The sequence below is a fragment of the Trachypithecus francoisi genome, unplaced genomic scaffold (assembly GCF_009764315.1).
Source record: "Trachypithecus francoisi isolate TF-2019V2 unplaced genomic scaffold, Tfra_2.0 Lachesis_group20, whole genome shotgun sequence".
Taxonomy (NCBI): domain Eukaryota; kingdom Metazoa; phylum Chordata; class Mammalia; order Primates; family Cercopithecidae; genus Trachypithecus; species Trachypithecus francoisi.
This window is the reverse complement of record NW_022681466.1, coordinates 19,269,437-19,292,692: the sequence shown is the minus strand read 5'-3', so window position 1 is coordinate 19,292,692 and position 23,256 is coordinate 19,269,437. Positions and strand designations below refer to the sequence as shown.

Genomic DNA, 23,256 nt, shown 5'->3' with positions numbered 1-23,256 from the left:
TGTATGTGGATTTTACTTTGGGTTAGGTGTGATTCAGCTTTCTTTTAAAAAGAAAGGTTCTATCCTTAATCTAGCACTTTCATTAGTTATCAGAATGGCCTTGCATGACTATGCCACTGTCATTTGGCTCAAGTGAAATAATTCATTAGCTCTCGTGTGATTAGTTTGCCAACTGAAGTAAGCTCACGAAGCAGTATAATGCAATCCTACTAACAAGGTTACTGGGTGCCAGGCATGCTCTAGGAGCTTTGCATGCATTAATTAATGATGTCATCTCTGCCCTATGAAGTAGATGCTATTAATAGCCCCATTTTAAAGATGAGGAAATAGAGAGGTTAAGTAAGTTGCCCAAGATCTCATGGTACATGGCAGGGCTGGGAATCAGAGACCCAGCTGGTCTAGATTCAAGTATGTGTTCTTAATCAGTACATGATTCTGCTTTTTAAACAAAGGTGGCCAAAGTTCTTTTCTAGGTTTTTCTAATCCCTTTAAAGGGGTGCTTGTTCTGAGTTTTCATCCTAGTCTCCTTTCCCCGCTGAACTTACAGAGTGATCTTACACGGGTAGTAACTTTATTTACCTTCCACTGTGAGACTTGTCCCTGCAACCAGAGTCTCTGCTGGGAATGGGGAGGGGGATGTTTCTTAGAAAGTGGCAGTGAAGGAAGAGAACACAGTTTTTTTTTTTTCCAGTCAATGAACAATGAGCTGACAGACATTTTTCCTCCACAGAAGTGCAGAAAGACCTTTTTACCCTTACATACAGTTGATGGGTAGTTCTTTATGACCAACTACCCAGGTTTAGAGATATTCAGCCCAAAGTGTGGTCCCTTTCTAAGTCTTCTGGGTCAGCAGAGTTAGGCAGTTTCTTTAAGGGCCACAGATACCAAATGGGTGGATACAACCCTTTCCAGGTAACTCTCGAGCACTAGCTGGCTCAGTGACCCTCCATAATAAGCTGTAATATCGGAAACTTTTTTTTTTTGTTTTTGGAGCAGGAAAAAGAGAAGGGAGTCCCAAACCTGCTGTCCTCCTAAAAAGAGTAAGAGAACTTACTGTCTGAGATGGTTTATCCAGGTACGACTAGTATGTCCGCCTTGACGGTTGTATTGTTCCAGACAGAGAGAAAGGAAAGGGGTTGGGGGAGGAGAGAGAGAGAGAGAGAGGATCAAGAAAACATATTCAGAAATTTTGCTATTGGGATGCCTTCTTAAGATGTTTAGAGGCCGGGCGCGGTGGCTCAAGCCTGTAATCCCAGCACTTTGGGAGGCCGAGACGGGCGGATCACGAGGTCAGTAGATCGAGACCATCCTGGCTAACACGGTGAAACCCCGTCTCTACTAAAATATACAAAAAATTAGCCGGGCGAGATGGCGGGCGCCTGTAGTCCCAGCTACTCGAGAGGCTGAGGCGAGAGAATGGCGTAAACCCGGGAGGCGGAGCTTGCAGTGAGCTGAGATCCGGCCACTGCACTCCAGCCTGGGCGACAGAGCGAGACTCCGTCTCAAAAAAAAAAAAAAAAAAAAAGATGTTTAGAAACATTGATATACATATTTTCCCCATGTGCAGGTAAGTGGTAGCCTGTGGCTTAAAAGCATCACCTAGGAAAGCTCTCCAAATATGATGCTCAACCTGAAAGGATAATTACAGCAAACCTTTCCATGCTGCCTAACAGGGTTGTTCCCATTTGAACTGGGTGCGTGGGTTGTTCCCATGAAGCTTGTGAATCATGCATGAACACACTGACCAGATATTTCTAGCCAGCCCAATACCCAGAGGATTCACTTCCTATAAAAGACATTTGATCACAGTGTTGAAACAATGTATTTAAGGTTTGCTTGCCCTGAGACTAACCCAAGGCTGTGTCACGGATGCTGATTGCCTCAGCCTAGAAATTCTTTTTTATTTTTTATTTTTTATTTTTTTATTTTTTATTATACTTTAAGTTCTAGGGTACATGTGCATAACGTTTATATCATGTATAACTCCCCAATGCAATCCCTCCCTCCTCCCCCCTCCCCATGATAGGCCCCAGTGTGTGATGTTCCCCTTCCCGAGTCCAAGTGATCTCATTGTTCAGTTCCCACCTATGAGTGAGAACATGCGGTGTTTGGTTTCTCTTCTTGTGATAGTTTGCTAAGAATGATGGTTTCCAGCTGCATCCATGTCCCTACAAAGGACTCAAACTCATCCTTTTTTATGGCTGCATAGTATTCCATGGTGTATATGTGCCACATTTTCTTAATCCAGTCTGTCACAGATGGACATTTGGGTTGATTCCAAGTCTTTGCTATTGTGAATAGTGCCGCAATAAACATACATGTGCATGTGTCTTTGTAGTAGAGTAATTTATAATCCTTTGGGTATATACCCAGTAATGGGATGGCTGGGTCATATGGTACATCTAGTTCTAGATCCTTGAGGAATCGCCATACTGTTTTCCATAATGGTTGAACTAGTTTACAATCCCACCAACAGTGTAAAAGTGTTCCTATTTCTCCACATCCTCTCCAACACCTGTTGTTTCCTGACTTCTTAATGATTGCCATTCTAACTGGTGTGAGATGGTATCTCATTGTGGTTTTGATTTGCATTTCTCTGATGGCGAGTGATGATGAGCATTTTTTCATGTGTCTGTTGGCTGTATGGATGTCTTCTTTTGAGAAATGTCTGTTCATATCCTTTGCCCACTTTTTGATGGGGTTGTTTGTTTTTTTCTTGTATATTTGTTTGAGTTCTTTGTAGATTCTGGATATTAGCCCTTTGTCAGATGAGTAGGTTGCAAAAATTTTCTCCCATTCTGTAGGTTGCCTGTTCACTCTGATGGTAGTTTCTTTAGCTGTGCAAAAGCTCTTTAGTTTAATTAGATCCCATTTGTCAATTTTGGCTTTTGCTGCCGTTGCTTTTGGTGTTTTAGACATGAAGTCCTTGCCCATGCCTATGTCCTGAATGGTACTACCTAGATTTTCTTCTAGGGTTTTTATGGTATTAAGTCTAACATTTAAGTCTCTAATCCATCTTGAATTAATTTTCGTATAGGGGGTAAGGAAAGGATCCAGTTTCAGCTTTCTACTTATGGCTAGCCAATTTTCCCAGCACCATTTATTACATAGGGAATCCTTTCCCCATTTCTTGTTTCTCTCAGGTTTGTCAAAGATCAGATGGCTGTAGATGTGTGGTATTATTTCTGAGGACTCTGTTCTGTTCCATTGGTCTATATCTCTGTTGTGGTACCAGTACCATGCTGTTTTGGTTACTGTAGCCTTGTAGTACAGTTTGAAGTCAGGTAGCGTGACGCCTCCACCTTTGTCCTTTTGACTTAGGATTGTCTTGGCAATGCGGGGTCTTTTTTGGTTCCATATGAACTTTAAAGCAGTTTTTTCCAATTCTGTGAAGAAAGTCATTGGTAGCTTGATGGGGATGGCATTGAATCTATAAATAACCTTGGGCAGTATGGCCATTTTCACGATATTGATTCTTCCTATCCATGAGCATGGTATGTTCTTCCATTTGTTTGTGTTCTCTTTTATTTCACTGAGCAGTGGTTTGTAGTTCTCCTTGAAGAGGTCCTTTACATCCCTTGTAAGCTGGATTCCTAGGTATTTGATTCTCTTTGGAGCAATTGTGAATGGAAGTTCATTCCTGATTTGGCTCTCTGCTTGTCTGTTACTGGTGTATAAGAATGCTTGTGATTTTTGCACATTAATTTTGTATCCTGAGACTTTGCTGAAGTTGCTTATCAGCTTAAGGAGATTTTGGGCTGAGACGATGGGGTTTTCTAAATATACCATCATGTCATCTGCAAACAGGGACAATTTGACTTCTTCTTTTCCTAACTGAATACCCTTGATTTCTTTCTCTTGCCTGATTGCCCTAGCCAGAACTTCCAACACTATGTTGAATAGGAGTGGTGAGAGAGGGCATCCCTGTCTTGTGCCAGTTTTCAAAGGGAATTTTTCCAGTTTTTGCCCATTCAGTATGATATTAGCTGTGGGTTTGTCATAAATAGCTCTTATTATTTTGAGGTATGTTCCATCAATACCGAATTTATTGAGCATTTTTAGCATAAAAGGCTGTTGAATTTTGTCAAACGCCTTTTCTGCATCTATTGAGATAATCATGTGGTTCTTGTCTTTGGTTCTGTTTATATGCTGGATTACGTTTATTGATTTGCGAATGTTGAACCAGCTTTGCATCCCAGGGATGAAGCCCACTTGATCATGGTGGATAAGCTTTTTGATGTGCTGCTGAATCCGGTTTGCCAGTATTTTATTGAGAATTTTTGCATCGATGTTCATCAGGGATATTGGTCTAAAATTCTCTTTTTTTGTTGTGTCTCTGCCAGGCTTTGGTATCAGGATGATGTTGGCCTCATAAAATGAGTTAGGGAGGATTCCCTCTTTTTCTATTGATTGGAATAGTTTCAGAAGGAATGGTACCAGCTCCTCCTTGTACCTCTGGTAGAATTCAGCTGTGAATCCATCTGGTCCTGGACTTTTTTTGGTGGGTAGGCTATTAATTGTTGCCTCAATTTCAGAGCCTGCTATTGGTCTATTCAGGGATTCAACTTCTTCCTGGTTTAGTCTTGGGAGAGTGTAAGTGTCCAGGAAATTATCCATTTCTTCTAGATTTTCTAGTTGATTTGCATAGAGGCATTTATAGTATTCTCTGATGGTTGTTTGTATTTCTGTGGGGTCAGTGGTGATATCCCCTTTATCATTTTTTATTGCGTCTATTTGATTCCTCTCTCTTTTCTTCTTTATTAGTCTAGCTAGTGGTCTGTCAATTTTGTTGATCTTTTCAAAAAACCAACTCCTGGATTCATTGATTTTTTGGAGGGTTTTTTGTGTCTCTATCTCCTTCAGTTCTGCTCTGATCTTAGTTATTTCTTGCCTTCTGCTAGCTTTTGAATGTGTTTGCTCTTGCCTCTCTAGTTCTTTTAATTGTGATGTTAGAGTGTCAATTTTAGATCTTTCCTGCTTTCTCTTGTGGGCATTTAGTGCTATAAATTCCCTCTACACACTGCTTTAAATGTGTCCCAGAGATTCTGGTATGTTGTATCTTTGTTCTCATTGGTTTCAAAGAACATCTTTATTTCTGCTTTCATTTCGTTATGTACCCAGTAGTCATTCAGGAGCAGGTTGTTCAGTTTCCATGTAGTTGAGCGGTTTTGATTGAGTTTCTTAGTCCTGAGTTCTAGTTTGATTGCACTGTGGTCTGAGAGACAGTTTGTTATAACTTCTGTTCTTGTACATTTGCTGAGGATTGCTTTACTTCCAATTATGTGGTCAATTTTGGAATAAGTGCGATGTGGTGCTGAGAAGAATGTATATTCTGTTGATTTGGGGTGGAGAGTTCTATAGATGTCTATTAGGTCTGCTTGGTGCAGAGATGAGTTCAATTCCTGGATATCCTTGTTAACTTTCTGTCTCGTTGATCTGTCTAATGTTGACAGTGGAGTGTTGAAGTCTCCCATTATTATTGTATGGGAGTCTAAGTCTCTTTGTAAGTCTCTAAGGACTTGCTTTATGAATCTGGGTGCTCCTGTATTGGGTGCATATATATTTAGGAGAGTTAGCTCTTCCTGTTGAATTGATCCCTTTACCATTATGTAATGGCCTTCTTTGTCTCTTTTGATCTTTGATGGTTTAAAGTCTGTTTTATCAGAGACTAGGATTGCAACCCCTGCTTTTTTTTGTTCTCCATTTGCTTGGTAGATCTTCCTCCATCCCTTTATTTTGAGCCTATGTATGTCTCTGCATGTGAGATGGGTCTCCTGAATACAGCAGACTGATGGGTCTTGACTCTTTATCCAGTTTGCCAGTCTGTGTCTTTTAATTGGAGCATTTAGTCCATTTACATTTAAGGTTAATATTGTTATGTGTGAACTTGATCCTGTCATTATGATATTAACTGGTTATTTTGCTCGTTAGTTGATGCAGTTTCTTCCTAGCCTCGATGGTCTTTACATTTTGGCATGTTTTTGCAATGGCTGGTACCCGTTGTTCCTTTCCATGTTTAGGGCTTCCTTCAGGGTCTCTTGTAAGGCAGGCCTGGTGGTGACAAAATCTCTAAGCATTTGCTTATCTGTAAAGGATTTTATTTCTCCTTCACTGATGAAACTTAGTTTGGCTGGATATGAAATTCTGGGTTGAAAATTCTTTTCTTTAAGAACGTTGAATATTGGCCCCCACTCTCTTCTGGCTTGTAGAGTTTCTGCTGAGAGATCTGCTGTTAGTCTGATGGGCTTCCCTTTGTGGGTAACCCGACCTTTCTCTCTGGCTGCCCTTAAGATTTTTTCCTTCATTTCAACTTTGGTGAATCTGGCAATTATGTGTCTTGGAGTTGCTCTTCTGGAGGAGTATCTTTGTGGCATTCTCTGTATTTCCTGAATTTGAATGTTGGCCTGCCCTACTAGGTTGGGGAAGTTCTCCTGGATGATATCCTGAAGAGTGTTTTCCAACTTGGTTCCATTTTCCCCCTCACTTTCAGGCACCCCAATCAGACGTAGATTTGGTCTTTTTACATAATCCCATACTTCTTGCAGGCTTTGTTCATTTCTTTTTCTTCTTTTTTCTTTTGGTTTCTCTTCTCACTTCATTTCATTCATTTGATCCTCAATCGCTGATACTCTTTCTTCCAGTTGATTGAGTTGGTTACTGAAGCTTGTGCATTTGTCACGTATTTCTCGTGTCATGGTTTTCATCTCTGTCATTTCGTTTATGATCTTCTCTGCATTAATTAGTCTAGCTGTCAATTCTTCCACTCTTTTTTCAAGATTTTTAGTTTCTTTGCGCTGGGTACGTAATTCCTCCTTTAGCTCTGAGAGGTTTGATGGACTGAAGCCTTCTTCTCTCATCTCGTCAAAGTCATTCTCTGACCAGCTTTGATCCGTTGCTGGCAATGGGCTGCGCTCCTTTTCAGGGGGAGATGCGCTCTTATTTTTTGAATTTCCAGCTTTTCTGCCCTGCTTCTTCCCCATCTTTGTGGTTTTATCTGTCTCTGGTCTTTGATGATGGTGACGTACTGATGGGGTTTTGGTATAGGTGTCCTTCCTGTTTGATAGTTTTCCGTCTGACAGTCAGAAGGACTGTCTGTTGGTCTGTTGGAGATTGCTTGTGGTCCACTCCAGACCCTGTTTGCCTGGGTATCAGCAGCAGAGGTTGCCGAAGATAGAATTTTGCTGAACAGCGAGTGTACCTGTCTGATTCTTCCTTTGGAAGTTTCCTCTCAGGGGTGACTCCACCCTGTGAGGTGTGGGGTATCAGACTGCCCCTAGTGGGGGATGTCTCCCAGCTAGGCTACTCAGGGGTCAGGGACCCACCTGAGCAGGCAGTCTGTCCGTTCTCAGATCTCAACCTCCGCGTTAGGAGATCCACGGCTCTCCCCAAAGCTGTCAGACAGAGTCGTTCGCGTCTGCACTGGCCCCCGCTGCTTCCCCTATTGGACTGCAGCTGTGCGCTGTCCACAGAGGTAGAGTCTACGGAGACAGGCAGGCTTTCTTGAGCTGCTGTGAGCTCCACCCAGTTGGAGCTTCCCAGCGGCTTTGTTTACCTACTTAAGCCTCAGCAATGGCGGGCGCCCCTCCCCCAGCCTCACTGCTGCCTTGCGGATAGATCGAGGCAGACTGCTGTGTTAGCAGTGAGGGAGGCTCTGTGGGCGTGGGACCCTCCCGGCCAGGTGTGGGATATATTCTCCTGGTGTGCCTGTTTCCTTAAAGCGCAGTATTGGGGTGGGAGTTACCCGATTTTCCAGGTGTTGTGTATCTCAGTTCCCCTGGCTAGGAAAACGGATTCCTTCCCCCTTGCGCTTCCAGGTGAGGCGATGCCTCGCCCTGCTTCAGCTCACGCTGGTCAGGCTGCAGCAGCTGACCAGCACCGATTGTCCGGCACTCCCTAGAGAGATGACCCCAGTACCTCAGTTGAAAATGCAGAAATCACCGGTCTTCTGTGTCACTCGCGCTGGGAGTTGGAGACTGGAGCTGTTCCTATTCGGCCATCTTGCTCCGCCCCCTAGAAATTCTTCCTAACCTAACATGGACCTATTCTCTTCTCTTTGGGGACACTTGCCTTTTCTCTTGAATTTTAATCTTTCCCCCCTTCTCTCATTTAAAGTGGATGTTTGCTTTTAAAATGGGTTTTCATTATAGGAACTTTAATTTTAAATCAAAATGGACAGAAATAGGATAAACTCACTCAGGTGAGGGGTCCGTTTCTGTCTAGAGTAAGATACTTTCCTTCATTGTTTGAAAAAATGGAAATTATGGAAATTAATAGTAACATAGAGTCATTATCTTCTAAAGAACATGAAGATCTCACTGATACCATCTAATTGCCTTTAAAAGACACTGGCAAGGTGGGGTGGGGCAGGTTGGAAGACTTTTTTTTGGTGTCAGTTCTTATTTACAGAGGTAGAAAGCTAGACATGATAAGTAATGTCAGAGCTTGTAAGAGAAACTAAGGACATAAGCTTTGAAGAGTCCATGGTGAGTGCCCAGAGTCTAAGCACAGAGAAGCCAAATGGTACTTCTGAGAGTTAGAGCCTGAGGTCGCTGTGTTGTGGTCCAGTGTTCTTTGCATTAGGCCTCAGTCTGGACCAGTCCACTACAGATGTGCCTGGGAACGGGGAGAGCAAGGAGCAGAAGAAAGAGAACTGGTCCTCTTGTTCACCACGTACCATGGACTGGACCAGTTACTGTTCTCTCTGTGCCCAGATTCTCCATCTCTGACGTTAAAAAGGCTATTAGCTGCCATCCAATACCTTCCCCATTCAAAAATCCACGTATTCTGTGTATTTCTGGATGGGGGTAAAGACTTCTTGGATGCATCCATGTCCCTACAAAGGACGTGAACTCATCCTTTCGCATGTTCTCACTCATAGGTGGGAATTGAGCAATGAGAACACTTGGACACAGGAAGGGGAACATCACACATCGGGGCCTGTCGTGGGGTGGGGGGAGCAGGGAGGGATAGCATTAGGAGATATACCTAATGTAAACGACGAGTTAATGGGTGCAGCACACCAACATGGCACATGTATACATATGTAACAAACCTGCACGTTTTGCACACGTACCCTAGAACTTAAAGTATATATATAAAAAAAGACGACTTGGATGATTTCTCACTGGAAGCTGTGATGAGCAAGCTGGAGAAGGGTGCTTTGAAGAGTTGAAAAGCAAGCTGTTGCTACTGCAGATTATTTCTGTTCTTGTATTAAGTGCTATTTGACCTTCCTAAGGAAATAAAATTGCTTATAATTCAATCTCATTATTGTGCAGCATGGATGAGTCAGTTAAATTTTCTGCCCAGCAGTTTCCTCATCTGTGAAATGGGGCTATTAATAATACCTACTTCATGATGGGGTTGTGAGGATTAAATGAGTTGATGATATTTATTAAATTATTGGTCATTATTGATTAACTCCATTTTATAAACAGGCAAATAGACATGAAGAGGGGGAATCTGCATGTGTGGTTGTCTATCAAGCTATGCCTGAATCTAAAAACCTCAAATAAGTCATCAAGTGATTCAGACCTTTAAGCCGGAAGTCCCTTGTCAGTGATAAAGCAGTGGCTTTTAATCCAGTGCACACACCTGAGCTGAGACTTTTGTGAAAATTTGGATTCCCAGGTTCCACACCTGGAGATGCAGATGCAGGAGGTCTGGGGTAAGGCCCAGGAATCTGAATGATACAGACTCCCCTATTAATGCAGGATTGATTGCAGGCAGCTTCTGGGTCACACTGGAGAAATCTTGCTGGGAAGTCAGATAAGGGGTTACCACTAACTGAACTCTGGAGAAGAAGTTTCTGGGCAGTCTCTTCTGAGCAGCAGTTGCTGGAACTGGCTCTGGGAAGTAAGGATGCAGAGGGTGTGGGTTGTGTGCTGGGGGCAGGTGATGGGGGACAGTTAAGGGGTGAGAAGCAAAGAGAAAGGGGGCAGCATGGTTACTTCTGTATTTTGGAAGAGTTTAAACTAGCTATGACATGAAGCGGAGTCAACAAGAAGAAAGGAAAAAAATCCAGAAAAAATATATCTAAAATATCTCCCTTTTTAAGGAATAGAAGTATAGACCCTCAGAGTGAGAAGCAGAGATATAGGATTTGACCTCAGGCTCTGGAGACCATGCTGTGTTTCCTGATTCGTGGTTGTCTTTCGAATTGTGCTAAAATTACAGTTTCCCTCCCCATGAGCCCCTTTTCTGCTCCAGCTGCTGACTTATGCTGAACTGTCGTAAAACCTTAAATTTCGGCCAGGCGCGGTGGCTCAAGCCGGTAATCCCAGCACTTTGGGAGGCCGAGACGGGCGGATCACGAGGTAGGAGATCGAGACCATCCTGGCTAACATGGTGAAACCCCGTCTCTACTAAAAATACAAAAACTAGCCGGGCGAGGTGGCGGACGCCTGTAGTCCCAGCTACTCGGGAGGCTGAGGCAGGAGAATGGCGTAAACCCGAGAGGCGGAGCTTGCAGTGAGCTGAGATCCGGCCACTGCACTCCAGTCCGGGCGACAGAGCGAGACTCCACCTCAAAAAAAAAAAAAAAAAAAAAAAACTTAAATTTCCTCCTGTGGCTGTGTAGGATACTTATTTAGCCTCCCAGTAAAAATCCAGACTTCTTATTTCCTTTAAAAGGTTTGACCACATGCGTACAACCAGCAAGTGGTTTTACATTCTTTTATATGAAGAAGATACTTAAAAAAAAAAAAAAAAGCTACAAGCCTTTAAGTGGCTAACGCCCCTCTTTACTGTGCAACTTACAATCATGTATTTTTTTAAACCATGAATGGCATGGGGGATATTTTGCACTCCATAGGAGGAAGGTATCCTACTTCTAGGATAAACTGAAAATGGCACCGCTGCACCAGCTCAAGGTTAGCTTGAGTCCAGTGAGATTCCTCAACCCTAATTTTGTAGCTCGGAGCAGATTTTAGTGTGGATGATAAATATCAAGGTCCACCTGGGCCCAGCACTGAACCAGAAAGAAAGGAAGAAGATGTTGATGGAAACGACATGTGTGTAGTTTTCAATGTACGGAATAGGAATGTCCTTCTGCAAAGCACCTTATAGTTTACAAGACCCTTTCACCATCATTATTCCATTTTATCCTTACAGCTGTGTGGTAGGCAGGGCTTATATTGTTATACCCTATTTACTCGAGGTCATACATGCACAGGCTGGATTGAGACTCCGTCCCAAGGTTTCTGCATTCCGATTCCATGCTCTTCCCACATTTTCATCCTGCAGCCTGAGATAATACACAGTTAACCGCTGACCGGAGTTACTCTGCCCACTCAGATGAGAGAGAACTTATTGATTAAAAAGAGGTCATTCTGGGAGTTCTGCATTCCACTTGCCTAGTGTAAGTTGCTACTTGTCTGGAGGAAGTAAATCACCGAACAGTAAGTTACACAATGCATGTGTCTTTGATGTGGGCATCAGGCATTGACTCACTGATATGTGATACATACCCTAAGAACTGAAAAATGCTTTATTGAGAAGAATTGTGGGCCTGATCACAGGAAATCATGGGTTTTTTTTTTCTCCCAAAAGTTAAACACTATTAAAACTCCAGAATCATGACTGGATAACTAAATTCATGAAGAAAGAATTTTAAAATGAGATAATTACAAAAATAGGTCTAGGGCTGTAGCTAAAAGCAAAACTTACATAAAAATCACATTGGGTGGTGCTTTTCAGCATTCAAAGAAGTGTCACAGAAACAATTTTATTTGCTCTTCACAACAACCCTGTGAAGTAGGCATGATCCTCATTTAACAAACACAGAAATTAAATTTGATGAAGTCTAAATGTTTTCCCCAAGGTCACAGCTGGGAAATGCAGGTGTAGGACTTCGGGCCTTTTGACTTTCCATCTGTGTTTGATTTTGAATTATTTCTTAAAACCTCTGGCAATGTCCATGATTATTGTCGGGAATGACTTACATATTCTGTGACTATCCTGCCAGAAGCTGTGATGACGGCTGGTATATAACTGATGCCTTCTCACATTGGGACTGCCTTGCGCTTACAAACAGCAACTATTCACTATTGCTTTTCTGCAAAATGTGTGGATATTATGTCCATTTACTCTGACGGATAGATTGAAGCAGGAATCTAAGCTATGTTTTTCTTTGTCACTCTTCACAGGGAGGGGAAGAAGGGTTATTTCTTGAGAGTTCCAGCTAAATGTTCCTTGTCAAACAATCAGAACAAACTCCCATTCCCTAAAGAATAGAAAGAGAAATAGCAAATGTTTAATGAAAAGACCCATGCTATTTCTTCAAAGTGTTCTAGATTCACTCCCCACAACTTATCTGACTCTCAAATAAAATATTTGGAGAGCCTAATAGGTCACAAAGTTTCGGAGACCATGGACATTTAAAAAATATCTTTGGAAAGGTCAAGTATGTTAGTATAGATAAATCATAATTAAGACAGCAGAGTTTAATAGGATCCATACTCGTGACTATCTACACAAGGGAATTAAATATTAAAGATCTTTCCCCCTATTTATACTGTTCCCATGTATGTTTCTTTCTGTATCCAAAGAAATTTAGAAGGGAAGGTTGTAACTTTTCACCTTCAGGTGCCAGTGGCCAAAAACAACTCTAAACTTGTCTGACTGGCTCTCAGGAGGAATGTCAGTAAACAAGGCCTGAGTAAACAAGAGAGAGGCCTGCCCATCAATCACCTGTGAGGTCAAGCAATGTAGGCCATCTTCCTGGGTGCTTACAAATCAGTTCCCAGCCCTCAGATAAATGCAAAATGTCCTTCCAGAGAAATGTAATTTATTATCACGTTAGCAGTGGTGAGTTAGGGAAGGAGCAGAATAAAAGATATTGTACCTAGCAATGGGGACCCGCTGTAGTAGTAAGAAACTAAGTACCTTAAGGGACTGGGGAGTTTTCTTAAACCTCTCTGGCAGGAGCATGTATTGGCCTCTCTTTCATAAATGTGGGTCATTTTCATCACCTTGGGATGTTAGACTTTGGCAGGTCTGATGATGAAACAAGGCTGCACATGCTCGTAAGAAGAAATGACCTTCCCATCCTTAATCTCTTTGGTGATGGTGCAAATTTTAACCAGTATCCGGGACAGGGGTCCACAGGCACTGCAGTGCTCCTTTAAACCACAGGGGGCCGAGGATGTGCAAGCTGGGGCCGTGCATTCCATGGCTCCGGATTTATAAGATATCCGAGGGGAAGGCTCACATTTGGTGGCACACGGGTAACAGGGACGCCTAAAGAAAAAACAGAATTTTAGCTGTGATCTAGGGAAGGCGATGATGGTCATGGAGAAAAATGGTCGTGGCTAATTTTTTTTAACACTTGTTGCTCAAGACAAGTACATACTTCCAAATGCTTATTCATTCATTTCGTACTGTAGTTAGTGGAAGAAAAAGAATCAGATCAAATCCATTGGAAATCAGCATCCTGGGTTTAGAAGTATTCAATTATGTAAGTTTCCATTAGTCAATACCATTGCATTGTGGAAAGAATACCGCACTAGCAGTCAAAGACTGGGGCAGAGAACAGCTCTGTCCTTTACCAGCTGGTGACCTCAGCTAAGTCATTTAACTCTCTCAGGCTTTAGTTGTTCATCTGCAGAATGGATATAATGGAAGCTAAACCCACAGGATCAACAGTGATAAAGAACAAGTTGAGGGGATTATTATCTGAGGAATGGAAATTAACCAGATATTTTTCTCATTGAAGAGTTAGTCATACTCATAGTGGTGGCCTAACCCCAGCTATGAAAGAGTCCTCATTGTGTCATCAGGAAGCTTCAAAGTGCCTTCTAGCTGTCTATACATAGTTTTTAGAGAACTGGAGTAAAAAGCAGTTCATAGTAAACACTCTTTTGATAAACATAATCTTTCTTTGATGATTCAAGGTATTTTGGTATATGATCACGGCTCCTAAAGGTGATGGCATTGATGACCATTGTGCTCATATAATGTGGTCATGCCAATTAAAAGAATGCTGTGAAGAGTTCACTGATTATTTTGGGGAAGTAGGTCTCCTTTGCAATCGTAACTAAGTCTCTCAGGTGTTAGTTTGGACTGAGTTACTTCGAAGAACTCATCCTCCAGGTATGTTTACTTATGGGTTGGTTAGCTTTTTATTGTTTACAAAAATTATAACTTTTATTTTTTAAAAAAGATGCTAAAACATACATGTGTACGTGCTTCTGTTGGCCTCAAGGACTGGTGGCTAGATAGGGTTAGGGGTTTCAGCCTGAGCAGAATGTTCCTCCAAAGGAGACTGGGTTGTTTTGTACAAGCTCATGAAAATCAAACGTTCATCTCAGTGGGGAAATATCTGGAATGGTCACTGGGAATATTCATCTACGGGGAAATCATTTTTTCTCTAGTAATTTTTAAAACTCGAAGAAGGTAAGCAACCTATAAGAAATTAACCTGGCACATGGGCTCCTCAGAACAGCCAACACCTCAAATTTGGATGAGGTTACAATTGCAAGTCTTCCTCATGGCACAGCTTGAGAGGGTGTGTGGATGCCTCTGTCCAAGCTCCCCATCACTGGCAAGAAGGTCAAACAAAGCACTTGTCCCCTATTGCCAGTGGCAGTACATATATGGTTCATTTGCACTTCTTTGTCATAGAAGTTGTTGTTATTTACATACTTGCCATCCAAGCTCTCCAGAAGGCTGCGGTATGTGGTAATCTCACACTCCAGCCGGGACTTGACGTCCAGCAGGATCTCGTATTCTTGGTTCTGTCTTTCCAGGGCACACCGGATCTCTGCCAGCTGAGCCTCCAGGTTATCGATCAGACTCTGGATCTGGGTCAGCAGGGCTGTGTAGCGAGCCTCTGTCTCCATCAGGATGCACTCTTGGGAATCTCTCTAGCAAGGAGAAGGATAGTAGGGTTTATAATGATGACTCCTTTAAGCCCAGGTCACCTGTGACCTGTATCATTTAAAAAAAATGGTTTCTTTTTTTTTTGAGACGGAGTCTCGCTCTGCTGCCAAGGTTGGAGTGCAGATCTCGGCTCACTGCAAGCTCCGCCTCCGGGGTTCATGCCATTCTCCTGCCTCAGCCTCCCAAGTACCTGGGACCACAGGTGCCCACCACCATGCCTGGCTAATTTTTTTGTATTTTTGGTAGAGATGGGGTTTCACCGTGTTAGCCAGGATGGTTTCAATATCCTGACCCTGTGATCTGCCCACTTCGGCCTCCCGAAGTGCTGGGATTGCAGGCGTGTGCCACCGTGCCCGGCAAAATAAATGGTTTCTTTGTGACACTACTGATAGATCTCTAAGCACTTTATTTATTGTTTCCTAAGCAAATAAATCCAAAACCCAAATGATCAACTCTGCTAAAATCTGCTTTCCTTTATCTCCTCTCTCTTTCTCTCTCTCTTTTTTTGCCTCTTTTTAAGTGTTTGTTTCACTTTCTCTTTCTTGACCACCCAATAATCTCGCGCCACACTTTCCTACTTAGGAGAGAAAAAGAAATAACTTATTGCACACCCAGGCATTAAAAATGCATTACTGGCTGGGCATGGTGGCTCATGCCTATAATCCCAGCACTTTGGGAGGCTGAGGTGAGTGGATCACAAGGTCCATAGTTCAAGACCAGCCTGGTCAAGATAGTGAAACCCCATCTCTACTAAAAATACAAAAATATTAGCTAGGTGTGGTGGTGGGCACCTGTAATCCCAGCTGCTCGGGAGGCTGAGGCAGAGAATTGCTTGAACCCAGGAAGTAGAGTTTGCAATGACCTGAGACCACGCCACTGCTCTCCAGTCTGGGCGACAGAGTGAGACTCCATCTCAAAAAAAAAAAAAAAACAAAAAAAAAAATCCAAAACCCATTACCATGGCACTTCATTCAGTGAATGTTCGTATCATCGAAAAGGAAGCAAGAAATGTTTAACCATATACAATTTATCCACCAGAACAATTCCTTTATATGTAAAATATGAAAGTTGAAACTGATGAGTAAATTTCATTCCTGTTCTATCATTCTGTAAGTCTATGGATAATGATGGGATTTTAGGTTTTAATAGCCTATTATTTGCATGATTATCCCAATTTTTATAGATGAGAAACCTGAGGTTCAAGTGGTTCAATATGTTGTCCAAGGTCACATGACTAACCGGTGACAAAACCAGTGTGGGCAAGGTCTTCCTAAAACGCTTCACATCAGAGCATGTAAGCAATTCTCTACTTCAGAGAGGCATTATCATGAGACAGAATGGTACTGGCTTTGGAATCTAAACTCTGGCTCAGACTCTTATTTCTTTTGTGACTTTGGACAAGTTTCTCAACGTCTCAGGATCTCAGTGTCTCTCTTTATAAAATAGGTGGGCTGAAACTTACCTTGGGTTTGCTTGGGAAAATCACCTTAGCTCTTGGAGCTTCGTCTGTAACATGCGTTAATAATTATGCCACCCCCCTTTTAGGATTACTTTATAAAATTCACGTGATAGCTTGTAAAAATGCTTTGCATATAATAAAATGCTCTCCCAGTGTTTCCCAAAGTGTACTTCATGAGTCATTAATACCATGAGATGCTCTAAAAAAAGTGTGGGGGGGGGATCCACAGTCAAATAAGTTTTGGAATGCTGAATACCATATATCCCCTTCTTGGAGATTCATGGTGTATATTAACTTATTAATGGCTCACAGGAAGGCACCCTGTTTAACCTTGGTTTAGTCCAGCATTTCCTAGACTTATTTGGCCACAAAGTCCTTTTTCAGCCATAGACCCTTTAACAAAAGAGGAACTGTTGTTCTGAGAGACACAGTTTGGGAAATACTGCAACACACAGGTGTCAGGGACTGTTGCCATCTGTGCTGAGCACGGCTTGGTCAGCTTGCTCGGTACCATTCGATGCTGGGCCTGCAGTTCAACCTCCAGAGTGTTCACAGTGCGTCTCAGTTCTATGATCTCCTTTTGGCAGCATTGCTGCTGTTGAGAGCTGGTCACCACTTGTTGATTCAGCTCCTCTATCTGAAACACACAGCCAGAGACTGAGAATATTATGGGAGGAAAACATGACTTTGATTAAAGGGCCCTAGAAATGCAGCATCAGCTTATTCTTTTTGACTTTTCTATTTCCCCCACCTGTGTGTTGAACCATTGTTCCACATCTTTGCGGTTTGTCTCCATGATGGACTCATATTGACATCTCATTTCTTGTAGAACCTGGTTTAGGTCAACAGAAGGGGCAGCAGTCACTTCAATGTGAAGTCTCTCCCCAAGCTGACACTGTAAAGAATTGATTTCCTATAGAAAGAAGAAGAATATGAAGTCACTTGGTGAACAGATGACCCCCTTGTGTTCTTGTCTCACTGTAATTGCTACAATTTAGCTTAATTATGTCTAAAATATAGCCCACAACAAAGGAATACATGATTTACAGGTGTTATTGATGCTATAAAATGATTTAAGACTATTTCAATAGGACTGTGTGTTTAAATATGTGCAAAATTTAAAAAAATGAGTAGCAAGACCAGAGTTCCAAAAAATTTAGATCATTTCCAGGGCTGGATAATGGGTGAAACAGGATAGAGGTGGAATTGATCATGAGCGATTATAGTCTCTATGGTACAAATATGGGATTGTGCCAATATTGACTTGCAGCAATATTGACTTGTACCAATGGGAGGTGGCAGAAGTCTGTGTAGGGATGCCTACAAACATGGGAAGACTGTAAGGACAGAAAAATTGGGATCCTTCTTGTGGAAAAGCTAGAGGGGATGATGGAGGCCTTTCTTCCCCTTATGGCTCCAGATACTGTGTTGGAGCCGCCAGCGGATTTGAAATACTACATTGAACCAGTGCTAGTAGCAGTAGGTATTTTCAGGGCTAAACCAGAGTAATACGTAGCAGTGGTATGGTTTGGCTCTGTGTCCCCACCCAAATCTCATCTCGAATTGTAATTCCCATAATTCCCACCTGTCAAGGGAAGGACCTAGTGGGAGGTGATTAGATCATGGGGGTGGTGTCCCCCATGCTGTTCTCAGGATAGTGAATGAGTTCTCACAAGATCTGATGGTTTTACAAAGGGCTCTTCCCCCTTTGGTCTCTCTCTCTCCTGCTGCCAAGTGAGATGTGCCTGCCTCCCCTTAAGCCAGATTGTAAGTTTCCTGAGGCCTCCCCAGCTATGTGGAACTGTGACTCAATTACACCTCTTTCCTTTGTAAATTACCTACTCTCAGGTATTTCTTTGTAGCAGTGTGAGAACGAACTAATACAAGCGGGGACACCCTTTGTCAGGTGCAACTCAAAGGAACTGACGCTACTTTTAGGGGCTTAGCTTGTGATTACTCTCTTGGTCTTTCTCTCACCTCTTTGTGGTTGTTCTTGAGGCAAAGGATCTCCTCTTTCAGAGACTGGACTTGTGCCTCCAGGTCGGCCTTGCCCAGGGTCAGCACATTCAGGATCTGCTTGAGGCCATTGGCATCTGCCTCTACCAGCTGGCGTAGAGACACCTCAGCTTCATACCTTAAAAAACCAGATGGGAAAACAGAGACATCTGAAAGGAGATGATGCAAACCAAGGCAAGCAGAACTCCCATCTGCATTTTTCTCTGGGCACCTCACTTAATGTATTTCTATTAAAAGTTTTATTCTCTTTAGAGGTGAAACCATTTGATATAGATCATAATTATTATTCCCAAATTAGTTTGCTAGGGGGATCTACATTGCTGTCCTTTGAGATATGGGAATGTATTGTCCTTCCTCTGCCTCTAGTGGCAATGCAATGTAAGTGAAGAAAGCACTGGATTAAGGCTCAGAAAACGTGGGTCCAAGTTTTGGCTCAGACTTGTGCTAGTTATGCTTACCTTTGGGTGAGTAACTTAGCCTCACTAAGCCACAGATTTCTCACCTTAAAGAGGGTAACAATATATTAGCCCTACCTATTTTACTGAACTGTTGTGTAGGTAATCAGATGGGTTCACAAGTTCGAAACTATAGGTATTATATACATGTGAGCAGTTATTAATCATTCATTGAATTTGAAAGTCTTTTCTGGGCTTGTGCCAACATGGTCTGGGGCAAGAGGGTTAGTAGACATGGGGACAATTTTGTTGAGGGCATCTCGGTCAGACTCAGGGTGAGCTCTGTCATTGATGACGGTGTTGGGTGGGCTTACTTGGCTCTCAAGTCATCTGCAGTCAGTTTGGTGTTGTCAATTTGCAAGACCAGTCTGGAATTCTCAGCCTTGGTACCCAAGATCTAGAATTAAGAGATTGTACACACAAATGAAGCAAACACCAAGATTTCCTTCTTTAAGAACCAAGGGGCTTATGTGTGTGTCAAGTAACAGCGGAAGGCTAAATAGACTAAAAGTAATCTTCATAGCTATGCTCATGAAGCTTGGAAAACTTCGGAAAGTCAGATTTCCTGTTATTTTCCTAAAAGATCAGCAAAAAGTACTTACCTAGAAACTTTTAAGCATTTTTGTTGTTATTGTTGTTGTTAAAATATGAAATCCAGGCCGAGCACAGTGGCTCACCCCTGTAATATCAGCACTTGGGAGGCTGAGGTGGGCGGATCATGAGGTCAAGAGATTGAGACCATCCTGGTCAACATGGTGAAACTCTATCTCTACTAAAAAATACAAAAATTATCTGGGTGTGGTGGTGCGTTCCTGTAGACCCAGCTACTCGAGAGGCTGAGGAGGGAGAATCACTTGAACCTGGGAGCTGGAGGTTGCAGTGAGCAGAGATTGCACCATTGCACTCCAGCCTGGTGACAGAGTGAAACTCTATCTCAATAAATGAATGAATGAATAAATAAATAAATAAATAAAAATTTAAAAAATCTATTCTAAATTTATATGAATACCATGAGCCACTAGAATGTCAATTCCATGAGGGCAGGGACTTTTTAAAGGTCACCAATATTTTCCCAGAATCTAGAACAATGTTTGGCTCAATATTGTTACTGCTCGGTAAACATCTGTTGAATGGATAAAACTGAATAAATCCAGATGTGTAGTAATAGAATATGTCTGTGCATAACAAACTTAGGTTTGGCGTAGAAACAAACCAATCAATTTGGAGATGATAACATAAACATAAAAGGAGAAAAAGGTGGTGATGGTTGCAAAATGGATAAAAACTAAACTGTTCAGAAACTCATTAAAACAAAATTTATTTTCTCTGATGTCTGTTTCCCTATTTTTATTTTAAAAATGGCAACAACTTGCTGTTAACATCTTTTGGTCCTGAGTTATCTAGTTATAATGGTAGAGTGTATTTCTGGAGAAAGGAAACACCATGAGACTCTTCTTTTTGTTTCTGACTTTTAAAGACAGAGTCTCACTTTTGCCTGGGTTGGAGTGCAGTGGCAGGATCTCAGCTCATGGCAGCCTCAACCTCTTGGGCTCAAGTGATCCTCCCACCTCAGCCTCCCAAGTAGCTGGGACCACAGGCATGTGCCACCATGCCCACCTAATTTGTGTGTGTGTGTGTGTGTGTGTGTAGAAATGGAGTTTCATCATGTTGCCCAGGCTGGTCTAGAACTCCTGGGCTCAAGTGATCTGTCTACCTCAACCTCCCAAAGTGTTAGGATTATAGGTGTGCATCACTGTGCCTGGCCAGAAATACTAGCAGACTCTGAATGCTGCCTCAAGATGACAATTTCGCTCAAGAGATTTTTCTATTCTTCAAAAAATGTTTCAGCATCAACTGAACAAAAAATATTAAAGCTTAGCAAATAACTGTTGCTTGGAAACCATCAATTCACAACACGATTAAACAGGCTCCTAGGAATCTTACCTTCTGCTGGAGCTCCTCAATGGTAGTGTAATAAGACAGGTAATCAGGACATAGAACAGGGAGCTCTTTGTTATTCTCTTCCTGGATTTTAGATTCCAGTTCAGCATTCTCTCGTTCTAGCATTCGCACCTTTTCCAGGTAGTTAGCAAGACGCTCGTTCAAGATTTGCATGGTCTCCTTCTCATTACTGTTGATGCCTTCACCATACCAGCTGCAGTCATCCAGAGAGGAACGCACGATGAAGTTGTTTATTAGGTAGATGGGCTTACGACAAAAGCAAGGAGTGGGTTGGCAGCCCTGGTCCCGGGTAGTTGTGAGAGTGTGGCCAGCTGGTTGATAGTTCTTGACTTTAAGGCCACCAGGATGGCAGCGGTTGTTAGAAGAGATGGTACTAACATTTGTAATCCTAGAGCAGTTTTGACATGGGGTTGAAGGAGAATTGGTTGTTGTACAGCCCTTGGTATCCATAGTATGTATCCGGCTTTAGTTGGTTTCCAAGACTGTGGTCACCAGGATGAAAAGCTCAAGCCACCTCCACGGAGTCTGAATTCCAAGACTCTTGGTGTTTTCCTCTTTGAAGTGCTTATATAGCCTCTCTTCTACGTGGTGTCACACAGGTGGGATGTTTTCCTTTCTCAGGTTTATATCAAATCCCATAGGAACATCTTATTAGTCTGCTTTTTACTTGCTTAAGAAGAGTTATTTGTCTCATAAAAATATGCATTTAGGCTGTTACTAAGTTATTACCCATCATAAATACTACTTGTCTATTGGACCCAGAGCTTCAAATTATGTCTTCAAAAGGAACTGTCCTAACAGCATCCATTATTAAGCAGGTGTGAGTATATTAAGTTCATTACGTTCTTCTTGACCTCTCCACTTGGCACTGAGCTTAACCAGGAATGAGTTCATCCTTCTTTTCCTTTCTTCTCTAGGAAACGGAAACTATTAATGTCTAATAATTATTGGTAAACTTAGAAATCAGAAGTCAGTATTTTAGTTTGTTACACCCAAATGATTTCCCCATTTTCAGTGTCAGGACAATGTGAGTATGAATTAAAATGTCAGTGTTTTAAAAGACTTGTTTTAAAGATAATTGCTAGATTTATGTTTTAGCTTTCCATAAAATGTAATAACATAAAATAAAATATAAATAAAATATGAAATAAAATAAAAGCCATGGGGAAAAGGTAGGGTTTGATTGCTAATAAGAAATTTCTTGGAAAAGAAACTGGCTAGCTTTTGGTTTTCCAAAGTCCACATTTTGTAACCTTTTTAGTGCTAATGTTTGCTTGTGGCATTACATTAGATAAAAATTTATCACAGTGTTGGTTTATACTGGATATTTAAATAGGATCCATTGAAAGGGGTGTGTTTTCTTTCTGAGGAATACTTACTCAGCATTTTCTTAAGAAAGTTACTTGTTCTTAGTCCTTTATGGAGGCTCTAGGGGAACATCATTTTCTTGCCTTTTCCAGCTTCTAGAGGCTGTCCACATCCTCAGCTAGTGGCCCCTTTTCATCTATTTTTTTTTTCTTGAATTATGAGATTTTTTGTACTTTAAGTTCTTGGATACATGTGCAGAACGTGCAGGTTTGCAACATAGATATACACATGCCATGGTGGTTTGCTGCACCCATCAACCTGTCATCTACATTAGGTATTTCTCCTAATGCTATCCCTCCCCTAGCCTCTCACCCCCTCACAGGCCCCGGTGTGATGTTCCCTTCCCCGTGTCCATGTGTGCTCATTGTCCAACTCCCACTCATGAGTGAGAATATGTGGTGTTTGATTTTCTGTTCCTGTGTGAGTTTGCTGAGAATGATGGCTTCCAGCTTCATCCATGTCCCTGCAAAGGACATGAACTAATCCTTTTTTATGGCTACATAGTATTCCACGGTGTGTATGTGCCACATTTTCTTTATCCAGTCTATCACTGATGGGCATTTGGGTTGGTTCCAAGTCTTTGCTACTGTAAGTAGTGCTGCAATAAACATACATGTGCATATGTCCTTATAGTAGAATGATTTTTATAATCCTTTGGGTATGTACCAAGTAATAGGATTGCTGGGTATTTATGGTTCTAGATCCTTGAGGAATCACCACACTGTCTAATTACAATGGTTGAACTAATTTACACTCCCACCAACAGTGTAAAAGTGTTCCTATTTCTCTACATCCTCTCTAGCATCTGTTGTTTCCTGACTTTTTAATGATCGCCATTCTAAGTGGTGTGAGATGGTATCTCATTGTGGTTTGATTTGCATTTCTCTAATGACCGGTGATGATGAGCTTTTTTCATATGTTTCTTGGCCACATAAATGTCTTCTTTTGAGAAGTGTCTTTTTATATCCTTAGCCCATTTTTTGATGGAGTTGTTCTTTCTTGTAAATCTGTTTAAGTTCCTTGTAGATTCTGTATATTAGCCCTTTCTCAGATGGATAGATTGCAAAAATTTTCTCCCATTCTGTAGGAGGCTGAGGCAGAAGAATTACTTGAACC

At 41.9% G+C, this 23,256-nt stretch overlaps 1 protein-coding gene and 3 long non-coding RNA genes across 6 annotated transcripts in view; 3 read left to right on the top strand and 1 right to left on the bottom strand.

Moving 5' to 3' along the window:
• Window positions 1-23,256, top strand: part of LOC117067040 — a 185,729-nt gene that overhangs the window by 39,072 nt on the left and 123,401 nt on the right. The window lies entirely within an intron of this gene.
• On the top strand, window positions 9,678-15,265 carry LOC117067047. Its single transcript, XR_004430585.1, has 2 exons — window positions 9,678-10,316; window positions 15,153-15,265. It is a non-coding gene; the product is annotated as an uncharacterized LOC117067047 (long non-coding RNA).
• On the bottom strand, window positions 11,691-21,428 carry KRT39 (keratin 39). Of its 3 annotated transcripts, none has more exons than XR_004430570.1 (8): window positions 20,755-21,428; window positions 19,125-19,207; window positions 18,317-18,473; window positions 17,091-17,252; window positions 16,851-16,976; window positions 14,644-14,864; window positions 12,886-13,239; window positions 11,691-12,223 (listed from the first exon to the last, which is right to left on the bottom strand). XR_004430570.1 is itself a non-coding variant. In XM_033183044.1 (8 exons), exons 1-7 carry the CDS (start codon window positions 21,220-21,222, stop codon window positions 12,981-12,983), a joined length of 1,476 nt encoding a protein of 491 aa, XP_033038935.1. In that variant the 5' UTR covers window positions 21,223-21,428; the 3' UTR covers window positions 11,691-12,223; window positions 12,972-12,980. The 3 variants fall into 3 exon arrangements, 2 of the variants coding, with proteins under 2 accessions (XP_033038935.1, XP_033038934.1); XM_033183044.1 differs by having other exon boundaries at window positions 12,972-13,239; XM_033183043.1 differs by lacking the exon at window positions 11,691-12,223 and having other exon boundaries at window positions 12,771-13,239.
• LOC117067042 lies at window positions 13,909-14,947 on the top strand. The gene is made up of 2 exons (XR_004430579.1): window positions 13,909-14,091; window positions 14,748-14,947. It is a non-coding gene; the product is annotated as an uncharacterized LOC117067042 (long non-coding RNA).